Source organism: Ruditapes philippinarum, unplaced genomic scaffold, assembly GCF_026571515.1.
Source record: "Ruditapes philippinarum isolate M1 unplaced genomic scaffold, ASM2657151v2 ctg8856_1_1_1_1, whole genome shotgun sequence".
Taxonomy (NCBI): Eukaryota; Metazoa; Mollusca; class Bivalvia; order Venerida; family Veneridae; genus Ruditapes; species Ruditapes philippinarum.
The window spans coordinates 800-19,012 of NW_026864040.1; the positions used below are offsets into that span (position 1 = coordinate 800).

General features: G+C 33.4%; 1 protein-coding gene and 1 non-coding gene across 2 annotated transcripts; one reads left to right on the forward strand and one right to left on the reverse strand.

The window, feature by feature from the left end:
• Positions 1-426: 426 nt before the first annotated feature.
• LOC132724234 (hemicentin-1-like) lies at positions 427-13,317 on the reverse strand. Its single transcript, XM_060709064.1, has 10 exons — positions 13,202-13,317; positions 11,497-11,541; positions 8,263-8,342; positions 7,817-7,885; positions 7,412-7,541; positions 6,850-6,972; positions 4,953-5,123; positions 4,421-4,591; positions 1,265-1,429; positions 427-937 (listed from the first exon to the last, which is right to left on the reverse strand). The coding sequence occupies exons 1-10, from the start codon at positions 13,212-13,214 to the stop codon at positions 534-536; spliced, it is 1,371 nt and encodes a 456-aa protein (XP_060565047.1). The 5' UTR covers positions 13,215-13,317; the 3' UTR covers positions 427-533.
• Positions 13,318-16,776: 3,459 nt separating this feature from the next.
• Trnat-agu (transfer RNA threonine (anticodon AGU)) lies at positions 16,777-16,849 on the forward strand. Its single transcript has one exon. It is a non-coding gene; the product is annotated as a tRNA-Thr (tRNA).
• The last annotated feature ends 1,364 nt before the right edge of the window (positions 16,850-18,213 follow it).

The window sequence follows — 18,213 nt, forward strand, 5'->3', positions numbered from 1 at the left end:
TTTAACCTTTTGTTCTTGTGGCTTCATTCAAAAGCTAATAAACATTAATAACGTAACGTTTCTGAATACTTTCTTGTTTATATATAAATTAAATATATAGGGCGTTTATACATTAAGAAGGGATCTACATGACGATATTTACAGCTTGCCATCAACCTTTACGAGAGGGTCAATAAACAACCATTTATCTGAGAAAAAAATATTTCCCTTCATTGCATCGATAAGACGAAAATTAAAGTATGTTTAAATGCATATCTTAGTCTTAGGAACAAATCATACTAACAAAGAACACTCAGAGAGTTCCCTGATATCAGCACAATTGTCTAGTGACTTATTCTATATATAGTTACAGGTCTTTTAACTAGAAATATGTTATATCAAACCTTATGTGAACTTCTCCAGTTTCTTAAGAAAACAACAGAAAACACGTGTTTGGTTTTTTAATTAAATAATAATTCCATGGGGAAATAAACTTTGAGATATTGCAATACACTTTGACTTTGTATTATCCATTTTTGTTGTTATTTTTCATTTCAAAACTGTACAAGAGCACCTGAGAAGAAGTTCAGAAAAGGTGCACTATTGTAAAGTTTATTACCGTTTCCACGTACATCACTTTCAACTCTCACACGGTCACCTTTCTTTAATACAGCAATGGCAGTGAAAGTGTAAGATTTAATGTCATCCGGATCTCTAACGTAACCGCGCGTGAGGTATTTATTTCCACAAAGGATTGCAAAGTAAAACGACTGATCATAGTTAACGCTAAGTTGTAGGGTAAACGAGTAAGTTCCAGGTACTGGTGCCGTGAAGATCCCTGTTGTATTGTTGTAACCATTGCCCTCATTAAATAATATTGTAGGAAATATGACAGTCTGGTTTGCCATGTACGAAGTTGCTACCACATCTTTACTTGAAAACGCAATCATTTGTGTTCCTAACATCAATCAACAAAATAACATTACAATAAATATAAAATCTTCATGAATAAAAGTTTTTCTTTCAGAAAATTTATCAGTACATATAAAATGTTATTTTCATCCTAAAATTTTGAGAATGTCTTAAATAAATCTTCTGTCACTTATTTAAACTTATTTACATTTCAACGCGCAAATTCCAAATATAAATGTGTCAGATCGTAGTTAGCATCATAAGAAAAACCGATATTGTTTCAATAAAATTTCTGCAGTAAATTTAAAATACCTAGGCTAATTATAAAATCATAAAAGTGTTCAAATCGAAAGTAAACAACTGCCAATCTTACTACATGGCGGTAAGCTACATGATGTCACTTGAATTGAATTTCCATCACACAGACTTCCAGTTGATGAAGGTCGAGGATTTGAACAAGTTCTTGATCGTGACAACACCCCAGTCCCGCATGTCACAGAACATGTAGCCCAAACACCCCAGTCTGACCAACCTCCGTCTAATAAAGAATAAAATAAAATAACATTTTTTAACTAAAATAAACACCTTAAAACTTAAGAGATACTTATTGTAAGAGAAAATAACACCTACCATTAAGGTTCAACAAACTTTCCAGTTACATTTCAAGAATACAAAAGCTATGCTTGACTCATATCAGGCATATTGACGCATATAATTCAACAACTTGCATGCACACAAAAACAAAATCAACAAGGACGGGCGGTTTACCGCGTTCAGTGAACGACAGAACCTTTTTTTCAGAGCAGAGCCTTTTTTCTGTTTTCAAACAGTAAGCAGTTCTGTTCATGTAGATCTGTAATTTAATACACAATGCACAGGTTTATCAGGCTCTGTAAAAAACTCTGTACATATTGTTTCATTGCAGTTCCTATTTACCATGATACAAACTGTCTGTAAGTTAAGTTGTAATATATTCAAAATACAAAATATCTCTTAATTAAGTACTACGAGTTATTATTGGTTATATATCACATTTTATGGAATTTATTGTACATTGATTCTCCGCTAAACATGCAAATTAGAAAATATTCTGTCCCTCGAGTATATTTTGAAATTCAAGGATTAGTTAAGTTTCCTATATAATAAAATGTTGAAAAAAGGAAAGAAACATATAAAGATTTACTGTTTTGTTTCCTGGAATAAATATATGTTTTGATATATTTTTGGTTTGCAGAATTTGTATTAAAAATAAAATATAGAGGACTGTATAACTTCTGGTAACGTATCTGTTTATCATAGCAACGTATCTGTTTCGAAAGAGTTTTAAGCACTGCCTAATACATATTACTAAATCTTCAACAAAACTTTGGTTTAGATACATAATATATGGTTAGGCAATATACAACAGCACTGTAACTTAAATAAAAAAAAAGAACTTTTAAATGAATGCCCGTTAGATTCTAAATTTAAGTCAGGGTCGAATAAAGATGTTCTTTTTATGGTAGGGATATAGCTCAAAATCCCGGAGGTGCACATATATATGGATTGATTATTACTAAGTTGGTTTTCTTTAAGCGGTACCATTGTTTCTGGTATAATCATTTTGTTAAATGTGTAGATAAGCATATAGATGTAGGCTTACTCATATCATCTAGAATGACAAAATCAAGGATCGAGATTGTGAAAAAGTATATATTAAAAAAAATAACGACAAGTTAACATCAGATAAACGAAAAAAAACAAAAGAAATACAGAATGTCAACTTACACTATGAAACGCTCACATTAATCTAGCTGTTACATATTCTAATAGATGAGTTTTGTTTTTGTTGCTTTGGGTTTTACGTCACATCGACACAGTATAGGTCATATCGCGACGTTCCAGCTTTACTGGTGGAGAAAGACCCCAGGTGCCCTTCTTTGCACTATTTCAGGCACGAACGGGCACCTGAGTAGAACCGACGTTCCGTAAGCTAGCTGGATAGCTTCCTCACATGAAAGAATCCAAAGTCCCTGTCGGGACTCGAACCCACAGTGGTTAGGGGCCATTAATGGTATGAAGTCAACGACCTTAACCAGTCGGCCACGGACGACCCCCGATGAGCATTTTTATATAGATGTTCTTGTTAAGTTCATTCTGTCTTAAAGTTGTTACTTGACTATTTGAAGCTACACATAAAACAATAAAACTTACAAAAACTGTAAATGATATTGTGTGTTCTGTTCACTGTTAAAAATACTGGTTCAGACATATTATTTATTGGCCAGTTGTTTAAAAAACTTTTTGAATATATATATCTACGTGTTCATGGTTTTTCATAATTTTGTTCATAGTAGAACGGTGAAACAGATACGTTACTATGATTTAATATTCGTTTTCACTTAGTGGAATTAATTTATATTGTAAAGTAAATCCGAGCTACATTGTGTCAATAGATAAGTATATATGGAACATCAGTATTTTTATTGACTTAAAATGCTTTTATAAGTAAATCATGTATTTGGAATAAACAAGTCTGATTAATAAGTAACATTTTCATCAGCTTAAGTTCACGAGCTATTCTTAGACGAAGATTTTTTTAAAAAATTCACATTGATGCATAATATTTTGTAATATATACTGGTGCTATATTGTTTAAAGAATGATAATAAATTTCTAAATCGTGTATATTCATGCTAATTATTTTTATCTAGTCTCTTAAAGCAATTCGAAAAATTGTAACGTATCTGTTTTTGCACAAATCTCGAATTCTGGGTAACTTAATTTCAGGAAAAAATACAAGATTTTTCGGTGAAATGTTAGAAGAACCAGTATGTGTTTAATGTTATACACGAGTTGTACCAACTAAAAAAGGTGTCTTGATAACTATTCCCAAAAGTCAATTATTCACTATAACATACAGCCTAATTTGAATGTTTAGTGGAGAATCAATGTGTAGGCGAAACTGAAGGCGTAGCGAAGCAATAGATTTATAGAAGTCATGACCAAATATATCGCAATGCATTGCATTAATGAAGGAAACGATGTAAAGATAGTATTAGAAACTTATCAATGTATATCTTTAAAGCATTCTCTGTACGAAAAATACTTTTTTTATTTAACTCGTATTGACAGGATTCTAAGTATAAGTATTAACACCCCAGTAATATTACCAAGATGTGTTTCTATAGCAATATTCCTAATAAATGTTTTCTTATTGTTAAAGATATCTTGTATACTATGTAACTATTCATATATGTTTATATATTGATATAGCACTAAAATGGCGGCGCAGTTAATTCTTACGTTAATTTTCGACCGGAAGTTCATGTCGGCGCTCTTTATTATGATAAAGAAGTAACCCTTATTATTTAATATTGCCCTTTTGACTATGTAAACTGCATGTATGCTAAGCGTGCTGTGTGCGCAATGGCATACTGCCCGGATTATTTTAGAACTCATATTGAGAAACATTACATTTTCTTCAAAACAATATTGATAAACAAATATCTGTTTTGATGGTTGATTTATTTTTCTAAAAATTTCTTACTGGCACATGGGCCCGGCATGCAAAGTCTGGCATCCATAGTGTCCCCAAAACAATGATCACCATATCGGTCAGGGACAGGGTTTGAGCAATTGCGATGTCTTTTCTGTATTCCAGAGTCACAGGTCACTGAACATGACTCCCAGTTAGACCACCTTGTCCAACCACCATGTACTGTTACATCATAGACAAAAAATTTAAGGTATCTCTTTTCAATACAGTTCTTGCACATAAATTTCTTCTGAAGAAAAGACTGAATGTGATTTTTATGATGAAAAAAGTGGCATTAAAAACGAACTACTAAATTCATATAATTACTAACTGAGTATGTCTGTCGTATATTATAGAAAATTTCTTGTTACTTAAGATGCCCAATTATATATATACATGATGGTAGGAATGAAGTTTTAAAATTTATTTATTTATTTAAACATATGCATATTGGACGCAATAAAGTTTTTATTTTACATACCTTTTTCAATTTACATATTGATGTATTGAATGTGTATAAACTAATATTACGTAATTTTATCACCTGGGCAAAGCTGTTTCGAACATATATTAATTTCTGTCATCTTTCCGATACAATCAAGACCCCCATCAGCTGGTGCTGGATCCGTACATGTGCGTGTTCTTGTCCGGGTACCATTATCACACGTGACGTCACATGTCGACCAGTCCGACCATGGAGCCCAGTTACCGTCAACTATAGATAATATCAAATGTTATTTGTAATTTTCTATTATTCACAACATGGTGATTTTCACTTTTCTCACATGCAAGTCAATTAAACTATAATCGTTGTTAATATTTGTGAAATATATCTCTTTATGGTTACAACTAATTTTATTAAACTTAAATGAATAACTTTAGTTTTATTATTGGTTTTGAGCATTATAGACGGACAAGACATTCTGCCAAAGCGCTTAAGGTACTAATGTTGTTCGGAACTACAAAAAATAAGCGCTTTAATTTCTTGTATGGTTTGGTTGGTTTTAAATCTCTGGTGATTCTATTTGGTCTGTGAAATCAAATTGAAATGTCATATATTAATTATATGTAAAATAAACCTTAGGCATACACATTTTTTAAAATAAATAAAAAGAAAATAAAGTGGAACAAATCGTTACTTTAGTCATGACATTGGTGCATGTGGTTCCCTTAGTGGGTTGAGTTATCTTTTCTTGCTTATTCGACCACGTATGCAATCAAATGAAACGCAGTACGCAGAGCAAAAATAAAACATAATGATTCAACAGAAATTTATCTCAATGATAGTAAATGTTGCTTATTAAAAGGAAAATAAAAGAGCATAAGGAGAGACGATATTAAAATATCAGAGTTTTTGCATTCGGGAAATATCTGCTATATTATGATCACGTGACAAAAAAAAATTGAAAAAAATATTATCCTACAGAATAGCAGTACGCAGTCTTAATGTATCTCCACCAATAATTATATTTCAAAACGATTCGGTTGACTTACGGAATAACTATAAGATTGGACATCCTTTCCGATGGGTACGGCAAACTTAATTTAACCAAAAGTAGTTACTATATTATGTTAGCAACCAATTATGTAAACGCAATTAGGCCGTTAGTTTGTTATATTTTGAACTGTGAACGATAGTTTTAATTGGATTATCTCTGCTGTATTTTATTTTCAGATAATACTGTATCTGATGGGGCTGTGTTGTCATATTGAAAAAGTTTGCTCTAACACCGTCACACCAGACGTGCGACACAGGGCGACCGAGCCACGGCAACTATTTTGACTAGACTGGACTAGAACACTCTAAGGACCCCATGGTAGCGATAGAAACGTGATTGTACTCCTACTGTCGATGCAGCATAGTTGCCGTATGAAAGCATATGAATTGTTTTAATTTGTAATTGGCGACTATTTGGAAACACTAAGGCGTTTGCAGTCCTTGCTGTAAACGTAAGGACGCCGCATGAATGCAATAGTAGCTTTAGAGAAGCTGTACACTTCCTAAGAAGGTATCGATGATCTCGTATGGTTGTATATAAACGCCATAAGAATGTTATACGAGCGCCCTATGAACGCACAAAATGAAGACGAAAACGAAGGTGTGACAGCTAGTTGAAATTTGTAATTTTGCCAAAAATTTCATTGGGTTGTGACTAAAACGTTTTCTGAAAAATCAGGTTAGGGCCGCTGTTAGAACCCCATGTCTGTGTGGCGGGGAGTATTATAACTTGCAATATTACTAGACATCATTCTAAAGTGTATTTCCCTAACACACTGCTAAAAAAATTTCTCAATGCTGTTCTTCCGGACTAACGAAACTATAATAATGACTGTTTTGAAAAATAGGATCGAGAGTTATCCAAGAACAGGTCTATAAGTAATACATGTACATGGTGTATTTATGAAATTAGAATAGTCAAACCGTTTATATTTTAATTTACCCAATGTACAAAGTCCACAAAACTTAGGACACTCTGCTTTAGCATGATGAATGTCCATACATATGTTGAATACAGTATTTAGCCAGGCACAGTCCGCTTTAGCGTCGTCAATGCAAGCAGATGCTGAAATGTATAACACAAGATCTTTTAATCCTATTGATAACAATATCAGGAAATTGGTTGTTTTCTTAAAACAAAGAAAAAAACATCGCTTGTTAAATCTTCCATGTAGTCATGAAATCATAAGAGGTTATAAATAATTTTGATTACATTTTCTACCTTAAAAATCCTTAACCTGCTGAAAAAAAATTGTCATATGAATTTGAACTGCTTATTAAGTTTGGAACAATTTATTCTAAATATAGGTTTTTCAACACATAAATACAGAAACTAAGCTACGGACAGTCAATAGCATGAGTGCACTGCCTTGGCCTGGTTCAAAACCGATGGCAAAGGCCAATAACTTTCGGATCTAAAAGGTTATACAAAATCATGTCTACATTAACAATTTGCTGTGATGAGTATTTAAGTAATAACTGAGGTCTCAAATATTATGTCTCACGTTTTGGGTGTTCGCATAGATGTTTATTGCAATTATCAATGCTGCAACACTCGTGGCAAGTGTGTAATTGTCTCGCTGAGATATCACGTCCAATTATGCCGGCATGTATATTTGGAGAGCTTCCACAATTCTAAAAAATAACAATTTCACTTGTTGTTACCTAGATCTATTCTATATTATATAAAATGTATAAAGAAATTAGGAAGTCACTGGATTTTTTCGTCAAACTCTGAAAAGAATTAAATAGCCGATTTCGATATTATCTTATGTATAATGCGTTTCATTTCTTGATTGATAAAAAGCGTTCTTCTCAGAAATGACAAAAAGCAAGATTATGCGAGACATAACTATGAATATGTAAGATGAGATAACATATTTATTGACATATTTCCGTGAATACATTACCTGATTGTTCTTACAGCCTAGTGTGTAGCTTGTCGTTTGTCCGGAAACATTCATTTCCAAAGAACATGACTGAAGAGTTCAAGAAATGATTGTATATTTAAAATGATACTTTATACAAAAAACGATCTCAATCTGATTCAAGTTAAGATCGATGATCGACACAGGTTTAACGGAATGACACTAGATATTTATACTTCATCAGTGTCGTCGCTATTCTAGTAACATCTGGTTTTTGTGAAGGTAAAATTTTAAGAAATGTATAATTCACTAATATATTTTAGTACTGTACTGAAAGTATTATTAATTGTGTGTTGAATAAATCAGTGGTCTATTCAAATTGATGCATTTAACAATGACACAATATTCCTGCTATGAAATATATAATACATTCGAATTACTTATTCTAATTAATTAGTTTTGGGTTCATGTTTTTATATTTATCTAACCTGTCCTTGACTGCATTGAGCAATGTTGACACAGTTGTTCAAATCAGTCACATCAGAGCAACTGAAACACTCTAAACAAACTAAAATATAATAAATAAGATTTATTTTACAAAGCGCACTGTAAGATCACATTTTGTACGGATTCCATTTGTCACATGGGCATAACAAGAACAAAATCACCAAAAGGGCTGGTACGGAAAAAAATAATAGGTAGGGTGTAAGAAAAGAAGTTCTTTAAATGTAGACACTTACTATGGTAATGAAAGAGTTTGAATTCTCTTGTATGCAGATGGGATTGTTTTAATTTGTGTAAAATGAAAATGTTCTGTTGGTAATATAGCAGTCTGTATATTATGTATTTGGTTATTTTGTTCACATGACATCTTCGTTTACTTTTATTACTACACAAAGCACTGATCGTACTTTAGAGCTTCTCATAATTCGTTTTTAAAACAGAGATGGTTTACCATAATTATGAGATATATACCAATTACATGTAGTATAAATTTTGTAAATCTGTATATTTAGCAAAACATTCTAAATTATGCTCCCCGAAAATTTTTAGGGGAGCATATAGTCGCCGCCTTGTCCGTCCGTCTTTCCGTCCGTCCGTCCCCTTTTCTTGTCCGGGACATAACTTTGAAACAACAAGAGGTATCAACATGAAAATTTGTAGGTAGATAGATCTCATTGAATAGGTGTGCAGTGCACAAGAACCGTAAGTCTGCCTTGCCTAATTTTTTAATTATTCACCTTTGTTTTTTACACTTTTAACTTTGTCCGGGACATAACTCTAAAAGTATAAGAGGTATCAACATGAAACTTTGTAGGTAGATAGATTCCATTGAGTAGGTGTGCAGTGAACAAGAACCGTAACTCTGCCTTGCCTATTTTTTTAATTATCCCCCTTTGTTTATTTTACACTTTGAACTTTGTCCGGGACATAACTCTAAAACTATAAAAGGTATCAACATGAAACTTTGTAGGTAGATAGATCTCATTTGGTAGGTGTGCAGTGAACAAGAACCGTAACTCTGCCTTGCCTAAGTTTTGAAGTATCCCCCTTTGTTTATTTTTACACTTTGAACTTTGTCCGGGACATAACTCTAAATGTATAAGAGGTATCAACATGAAACTTTGTAGGTAGATAGATCTCATTGAGTAGGTGTGCATTGCACAAGAACCGTAACTCTGTCTTGCCTACTTTTGGAGTTATTGTCCTTTGTTCATTTTGACACTTTGAACTTTGTCCCGGACATTACTCTAAAATTATAAGAGATATCAACATGAAACTTTGTAGATAGATAGGTCTCGTTGAAGTGCAGTGCTGAAGAATCATTACTCTGCCTTGCCTTATTTTGAAGTTATTGCCCTTTGTTTATTTTTACTTTTTGACTTTTGTCCGGGACATAACTTTAAAACTATTAGAGATATCAACATGAAACTTTGTAGGTAGCTAGATATCATTGGAAAGAACTGCATTTCTTAAAGAACTGTAACAAAGCCTGGTCTTATTTTTGAGTTATTGCCTTTTGTTCATTTTTACAAATCTCGAGTTATCTCGAGTCAAAAACTAAGGAGCTAAAAATAGAAAATGCTTGTTAACACTCTAGTGGCTGAAGTTTTGATACAAATATTCTGGAAATTTGTCAGGAAGGTTGTTTTGATGATTTCTAGGTCAAGTTCGAAGATGGGTCATCTCCGGTCAAAAACTAGGTCACATGAGCTAAAATTAGAAAAAGCTTGTTAACACTCTACTGGCTGCAGTGTTGATCCAAATATTCTGGAAATTTGTCAGGAAGGTTCTTTTAATGATTTCTAGGTCAAGTTCAAATATGGGTCATCTCCGGTGAAAAACTAGGTCACAGGACTTAAAATTAGAAAAAGCTTGTTTACACTCTAGTCGCTGCAGTTTTGATTCAAATGTTCTGGAAATTTGTCAGAAATGTTGTTTTGATGATTTCTAGGTCAAGTTCGAAGGTGGGTCATGTCCGGTCAAAAAATAGGTCATAGGAGCTAAAAATAGAAAAGGCTAGTTAACACTCTACTGGCTGAAGTTTTGATCACGATATTCTGGAAATTTGTCAGGAAGGTTCTTTTGATGATTTCTAGGTCAAGTTTAAAAATGGGTCATGTCCGGTCAAAAACTAGGTCACAGGAGCTAAAAATAGAAAAAGCTTGTTAACACTCTAGTGGCTACAGTTTTGACCCAAATATTCTGGAAATTTGTCAGGCAGGTTGTTTTAATGATTTCTCAGACAAGTTCGAAGATGGGTCATATCCGGTCAAAAACTAGGTCACATGAGCTTTAAATAGAAAAAGCTTGTTAACACTCTAGTGGCTGCAGTTTTGATCCAAATATCCTGGAAATTTGTCAGAAAGGTTGTTTTGATAATTTCTAGGTCAAGTTCGAAGATGGGTCATCTGCGTCAAAAACTAGGTCACATGAGCTAAAAATAGAAAAAGCTTGTTAACACTGTAGTGGCTGCAGTTTTGATCCAAATATTCTAGAAAGTTGTCAGGAAGGTTGTTTTGATGATTTCTAGGTCAAGTTTGAATATGGGTCGTCTCCAGTCAAAAATTAGGTCACATTGCCCAAATATGGAAAACCTTTTTAACACAATAGAGGTCACATTTTTGACTAATTGTCATCAAAGTTGGCCAGGATGCTTTTCTAAGACATTGCTTGGATGCGGTTGATGAGTCAGGGGAGCGATCCAGGGCCATCAATGCCCTCTTATTTTATACTTTCCTGTGTCCAGAACCTTCTCGGGGAGCATTACCCGGTTCAAACGGTTCTTGTTTTAGAATATCCTTTTGTATTAAGTTTTATTGAAATGACGGGTAATGTATAACAGACATATTTGAACAAAAAACACTGCTACCAAAAAATTTTATTGCCAAACAACTAAACATGGAAGTATTGCATTACATCTTTATATATCAATTTCATGTACATATATAATTTTTGCAGTTTAAGATGTTCATTCAATAAAAGTTTGAAACTTTTGACAGATGCTAAGCATTCAGATATAAATGATATGCTCAATAAAAATATTTTAAATTTAAAAGATAATTTACCTACCAACTAGTAGTACCTGCCCTACTTAATTGGGCATAGGTCAGCCAAGGGGAAATAAAGGGTTGTAGGCATTTAACTTGCGCATTTAACTTGAGTTTTCTTTAATAAATATGAATCAAAACTTATGAAAATAAATCGGTAAGGAAATATACCTATAAATCCCGGAAATGTGACTGCTACAACTAATGCAATGAAACCTAAAATAAACAAAACACCATATGTTATATATAGTAACTTTCTTTTCTATTTCTAGAAGCAGTTATGCGCACATTATGTAGATTGTTTTAAATTGCAAATTTAATAAAATAATGCTTAGAAATTATGTTTTTAAAAGGAAAGCCCCACAGGAACGCTCATGTCCGTTTACGAATTTTGACATGCAAATGAAGACTGTAATTAGTTCGTAACGGCAAATGTAGGATTTTCCCATGTAATCAACTGTTAATGTTTGGGCTCGGCGATATTTATAAAAGAAATATCAACCAATGAAATTATGAAAACATCCGTTATATAATTCGGAAATATACCATTAAATTCGGACTTCTAATTAATACCATGTTTGTTGAATTACTGTTGATGTTCTGATGACCCAGATGCAGAGTTATCATGATTGCATAATATTACTCTCGATTTCGCCACAATGACGTTGTTGACTTTTAAGTTTGGTCGAGAGTCGATGTGAACCCAAATTTTTAAACAAATGTAGCTATTTCTGTTTTTATGAAATTATAAAATGCAGCTTTAAATATTCTTAAATATTGCATCAGCTAAGATTATAAAGGATTCGAATGAACTATAAAACGTGATATACCGTATAAGTACTTTTTTCTGCGGGAACTTTATTTTTGCTTTTTCTGCGGTTCGTAACGACACCGCAGATTTAAAAACCGTCGAAAATTAAGCCTTCCCATATGTCTATGTTGGAATATGTCATATACCGGTACAGTATAATTACATTACCCTGTACTGTTATCGGCTTTTATAGATATGTTTCTTTATGTATCTGTCATTAATAAAATATTAGAAAAAAAAGTTTCTGTTTAAATAAATACCATGTTTTTATAATATTCGCTCACCCTAAGTTTGATTTTTTTTTTTGTAAAATAAAACTATAATAGTGTGACGGGGGCAATAAACATACCCTTTTGTATTTGTACAATATCTTATATTTACGTGCAATTTTACCATTGTTTATTTTTCACACTTCATATTTATACACATGCAGTAATACAATTAATTGTTGTCATTGCACGTTGTTGATTTTTGTTTTATGAACGTTTATATACCGATACATGATGATTATGACGAAACACATTATAAGTCGTCTGCATGTTTACCGGAAGTAATGTACATATTACATCAACAAATCTTGAAATGTTGTCTGTTTGTATGGGTTTATTTTGTAAAAATATCTAAATTAAAACGCAGAAATAAAAAAAAACATCAATGCGAAAATGATAACACCGCAGAAATAAGATACGCAGAAATTTAAAACCCCTTATTTTAACAAAAATCGCAGAATATTAAGCCCGCAGAAATAAGTACTTATACGGTAACCAGTCCTTTAAAAATAACAACCTTGTAAGAAACGCAGCATTTCATGCTAACCATTAACTCTTCATTTTATCACATCAGCGTGTTCTCTTGTCAATGCATTCCATCTTATCCTGGCATTAACCTCATTTTGAACTATCATTCAATGATACAATTTTTGATACAATTGTATGTATAACTTTTGTGATTTTTAGCTTTATCGTAGAAATACGTATTACAAGAATTCCAATATAATGTTCCATTATCATTACCAAATTAATCGTCATCTGATTTGTCAAAAGCTAAACAATTAAAACAGCTTACATTTCAAATCCATCTCTGGTTAGATATATGTCTCAAGGTAATGTGGTGTTAAATTGGCCACGCATTTGAGATAAGAACTGCACAATAGATCAAATGCCCCGCGTGACTATTCTTATCAGTTTTAGAAGTAGTGTTAAGATAGCATACATGTACGTGTTACTGGTTTGATATTTGCACCACCCAGTGACATATTTAAGCGAATATTGGAGCTTTCTCCCAACAATAAACATACGTACTTCAATCTATATTATACATGTCAAGTTATTTCCCCTTTTTCCGACACTATCCTGACAACATTACGGACGTGCAGCAGTTAACAAAATTGTACAGTAATAAAGATGTAGTTTGTAGAGTTCGTGGTGGCTATAGTAATGGATTACGGCTTTGTCTCCTAATCTACAGTTTCAGCCTCCATAGATTCCGTTTCATTAAGAAATAAGCATTTTAGAATTTTACAGTCAGCTCATTTTACAGTAGGGTATCCTTAAAATAAGTTTAAAAAAATCTACCCTTTGTTCCTTTTGCGATCTGAACAATTAATTTTACTCTATGTGTGATAACATTTTTATGTTGTTTTATAGCGATTTATACAGTTTCAGTCACCCCCCCCCCCCTCCCACTGCTTCCCTTATATATTTGACTTGATTTCAGTTCATCTAAAGGAGTGGATTATATTTATAAAAGCTCATTTTCCTTGTAAATTTACCATTTATCATATTATTTTTATTGTATAACCGCTGCATCTATAATTTGCTATGCCCTTCAAAAATGTTCAATTACGACAATTTAGACCTATATAGATATAAAACATTATTGTAATACAAATGCGGAACCAAAATAGAATTGCCATTTTTAAAACATATAATAAATTCACAAAGTCAAATGCTGCTTGATATCATCATGTTTACAATATTAGATGAATCATAAAAACTAGTTTACTTCTAATATGATTTACTTCGCGAGAACTTTTATCCACAGCTTACGTTACGTTACGTGTACGTATTTTCTATTGGGAATTGAAATGGTTTTAGTTTATGATAAAAATTGATTGAATAAGATAAGCATAACTTAAAATGTCGAAGTTTAAATGGTTCTAAATGTTAGGTCTATCCTTGAAGTTATTTTCTTTCTTGAAATAAAACACAATAGAGCATCAATGGTCTTCCTTACATCGTTATAAAACATATGAGCCGTGTCACGACAAAACCGACATAATGGGTTTGCGACCAGCATGGATCCAGACCAGCCTGCGCATCCGCGCAGTCTGATCAGGATCCATGCTGTTCGCTATCAGTTTCTTTACTTGCTTTAGGGTCTGTAAGCGAACAGCATGGGTCCTGATCAGACTGCGCGGATGCGCAGGCTGGTCTGGATCCATGCTGGTCGCAAACGCATTACGTTGGTTTTGTCATGACGCGGCTCATATATAATTATTATAGGTTTGAAAAGGTAACACAATCACTAGTTAACGTAAAAGTTAATGTTGTTTTTTTAATTTTCCTTATTTTTTCTTTCTCTCTTGTATATAAAAACTTATCCGCTGTAAGCTGTTTAATAACTATACAAAACTTCATAGAAATTTTTTTTTCTCCCAAATTTCAAAGTACAATCATGTACATCTTTGTTGATAGACAACTGTTTTAAACTGACAATGAGTATCAAAAATGCTGTAAACAAACGAATTAATGTTTTTTTCTCATTTCTAAAACGATCTGTTAGCCATGCTTACCTTCTTTCACTATGTGAGAATCAATACCTACCTTAATTTCTTCGATCGGAACTTTGTATTGCTGTGTTAAAACTATTATCCGGAAATATATACTTCCCCTTTTTGCATTCATTATCCGGTTAATTGTTGTGTTCTGTTTAGCTATATCATCAATGCTTGGAATCAACAATACCAGAAGAGGACATCCGTTCCTCTTTGCATTGTATGCGCCTTTTTAACCACTGATAGGTAACATTGCTTGATAACATAGTGGTAAAGTGCAGTTTTACATAAAACGCTTTTTCGATTGATTCCTATTTCTTGTTGCATACTGTGTTATGTTTTATTATCTTTCTAATTTTTCCATAAATTTATTACATGTGCCTATTATTTTTGTCGTTACATTTGGGAAATGGCATATCAGTCAGTTATATGAAAACTTGGAAAACTCGGCAGATTCTTCTGAATGCTATCTCGCACTGAAAAAATTGGAAATAGTAATAAAAAATCAGTGTTCAAAAATAATAATACAATGTATCCGCAACAACACAAAATAAAATAAGTCCAAGATATACTCGCACCAACGCCAGGTGACAAATGTGTTATCAAATAGCTATATTTGGATGAGGCATCAGAAATGCAGCCATCGTTTCTCCCTACGTTATCATAAGAGGCGACTGAATGGGTTCGAATGAATAACTTGAGTCTATGCAATTCTTAGCTCTAACTGGTGAGGTGGTTTTGACCCTTTAATGTTGATTTAAGCCTCTAACACCCGAGGTTAGCCAAAATCATCGTTCCTGTTTCGGCACCATATGGCCTAAATTGTGTTAGTGCACACTAAAACCATTAAAAATCAAAGGGCTGCAAGCTCTGTGGTATTTTCTGATCTTTGCAATCTAAATCATACTGACTATCTGTATGTATTTTCCTATATAGGTTTATTTTTATATACTATAATTCATCTTAATTCATTTTTTTCTTTAACAGTTTGAGATTGATACATATGGAATTTTGCATGACTAGAGTTGCATCAAAAATCATTTTTTAGGACAGCCACACTTTATCCTTGCATATCGTGGCTACTTCCTTAAAAAAGACACTTCAAAAAAAAAGTTGCCTCGACTAGGATTTGAACCTTAGGCCTCTCACACCTTAAACGAGCGCGATACGAGCGCGATACGCCTGCACCACGGTGAAGTAATACGTAATATGTAGCCGGAATAAAAACAAATACATTGTAATTCTAAATTGAGAATTTCCATTTCGTGTTTGTAATCCTTATCAATTTCGAGGTATTTTGTTCACGATAAACCTGTTTAACACTGATAAAAAATAATTTAGCGAAAAATTTTCTCGCGCAAAACAGTCCGACATGTATATATTCCACTACTCGGCAGTCAGATTTATTTGTATACTACGCCCTGGAGTATTCAGTAATCGACATAGCTAAAAATAGCGTTTTCATTGATTAAAATGATATTCATCCGCGAAATTTGTGATTGTAACCTCATATTTCTATTGACTAATCTGAACTTTCAATGCACTGTAATTCGTTAAATGCCTACATTAAGAACTACTTTGCGTTGTTAGGTCTGTTAGGAAATTTTGTGTTAGACCGTGGATGTTAGCTATGTATTTACTGATCTTGCGATTAGAAAATACAAAAACTAGATACTAGTTTATTACATGAATGTTTTGAAAATAATTATATACTCGTATGAGAGAAGGAAGGATATTGACAAAGAGGCAGATACATCCATGTATTAAAATAGTATGTATATAAAATTGGCAGGTAAATATTTTTGGACAATAATCGAATTTTTCTCGTGGTTATAGGTAAAAAACAGATATGTTACAACAAAATGGCTCCATAGCTCAGTGGTTAGAGCGCCTGTCTAGTAAACAGGAGGTCGAGGGTACGATCCCCTCTGGAGCCTTTTTGTAAATAAATAACAAGTTTAGCGCTTATTAAATTTTGATAAAAAATGTATATTTTCATAAATCAGTCCACCAAACATTCACCAGTATACTGAACTATTCATATAGTGTCTAATCAAGTCTCGAAGTTTTTTTTATCTTAGGGATATATTACATACATATCTATAGTTGAAATTATCAAACACGGTTTTGCTGATTTTATATATGAATAAGATTATAATAAATTCATTTTCCTCATATGATTTAAATAAACACCTCAGTGAGTTTTGTATTTCTGTTGACTAAAGGTATATAATGATTGATGCATGCTTTTGATTATAATCATAATGGTCAGCAAGTGTCAAGTGTAGAAAATGATGTTGTGTAATAGTTATAGTATATGAAACGAGTAAGTTACGAGGATGTAACACTGGCTGGGGCGACATCAATGGATGTTTCTACGGAATGCCGTTAGGGCCATCGCCTATGAATGTGTTGACCTGAAACGCGATAGTCGACAGTACGATGGTGAAAACGCGAAATCACGAAACTACGATGGTGAAAACGCGAAAGCACGATGATGAAAACGCGAAAGTACGATGATGAAAACGCGACAGTACGATACTACGATGATGATGAAGCGCGATAAACTATCGTGTTTTCACCATCGTACTGTCGCGTTTTTCACCATCGTAGTTTCGTGATTTCGCGTTTTCATCATCGTACTGTCGTGTTTTCATCATCGTACTATCGCGTTTTCACCATCGTACTATCGCGTTTTCACCATCGTACTATCGCGTTTTCATCATCGTACTGTCGTGTTTTCATCATCGTACTATCGCGTTTTCACCATCGTACTGTCGTGATTTCATCATCGTACTATCGCGTTTTCATCATCGTACTATCGCGTTTTCACCATCGTAGTTTTCGTGATTTCGTGTTTTCACCATCGTACTATCGACTATCGCGTTTCAGATTAACACATTCATAGGCGATGGCCCTAACGGCATTCCGGAATGCCGTTAGGGCCATCGCCTATGAATGGTTTGATCTGAAACGCGATACTCGACAGTACGATGATGAAAACGCGAAAATCACGAAACTACGATGGTGAAAACGCGACAGTACGATGGTGAAAAACACGATAGTTTATCGCGTTTTCATCATCGTAGTATCGTACTGTCGCGATTTCATCATCGTACTATCGCGTTTTCATCATCGTGCTTTCGCGTTTTCACCATCGTAGTTTCGTGATTTCGCGTTTTCACCATCGTACTATCGACTATCGCGTTTTAGATCAACACATTCATAGGCGATGGCCCTAACGGCATTCCGTATGTTTCTGCTAAAACAGGGCCGAGACAATTTTTTTTTCAGAAACATC

Bases quoted from the DNA above. Each gene is read 5' to 3' on its own strand.
- LOC132724234 (XM_060709064.1), bottom strand. The intron at 6,973-7,411 runs GTGAGACATAAT...TATACATTTCAG, and splicing joins TCTATGCGAACACCCAAAAC to CATCTGCTTGCATTGACGAC. The intron at 938-1,264 runs GTAAGATTGGCA...GATTGATGTTAG, and splicing joins ATGTAGCTTACCGCCATGTA to GAACACAAATGATTGCGTTT.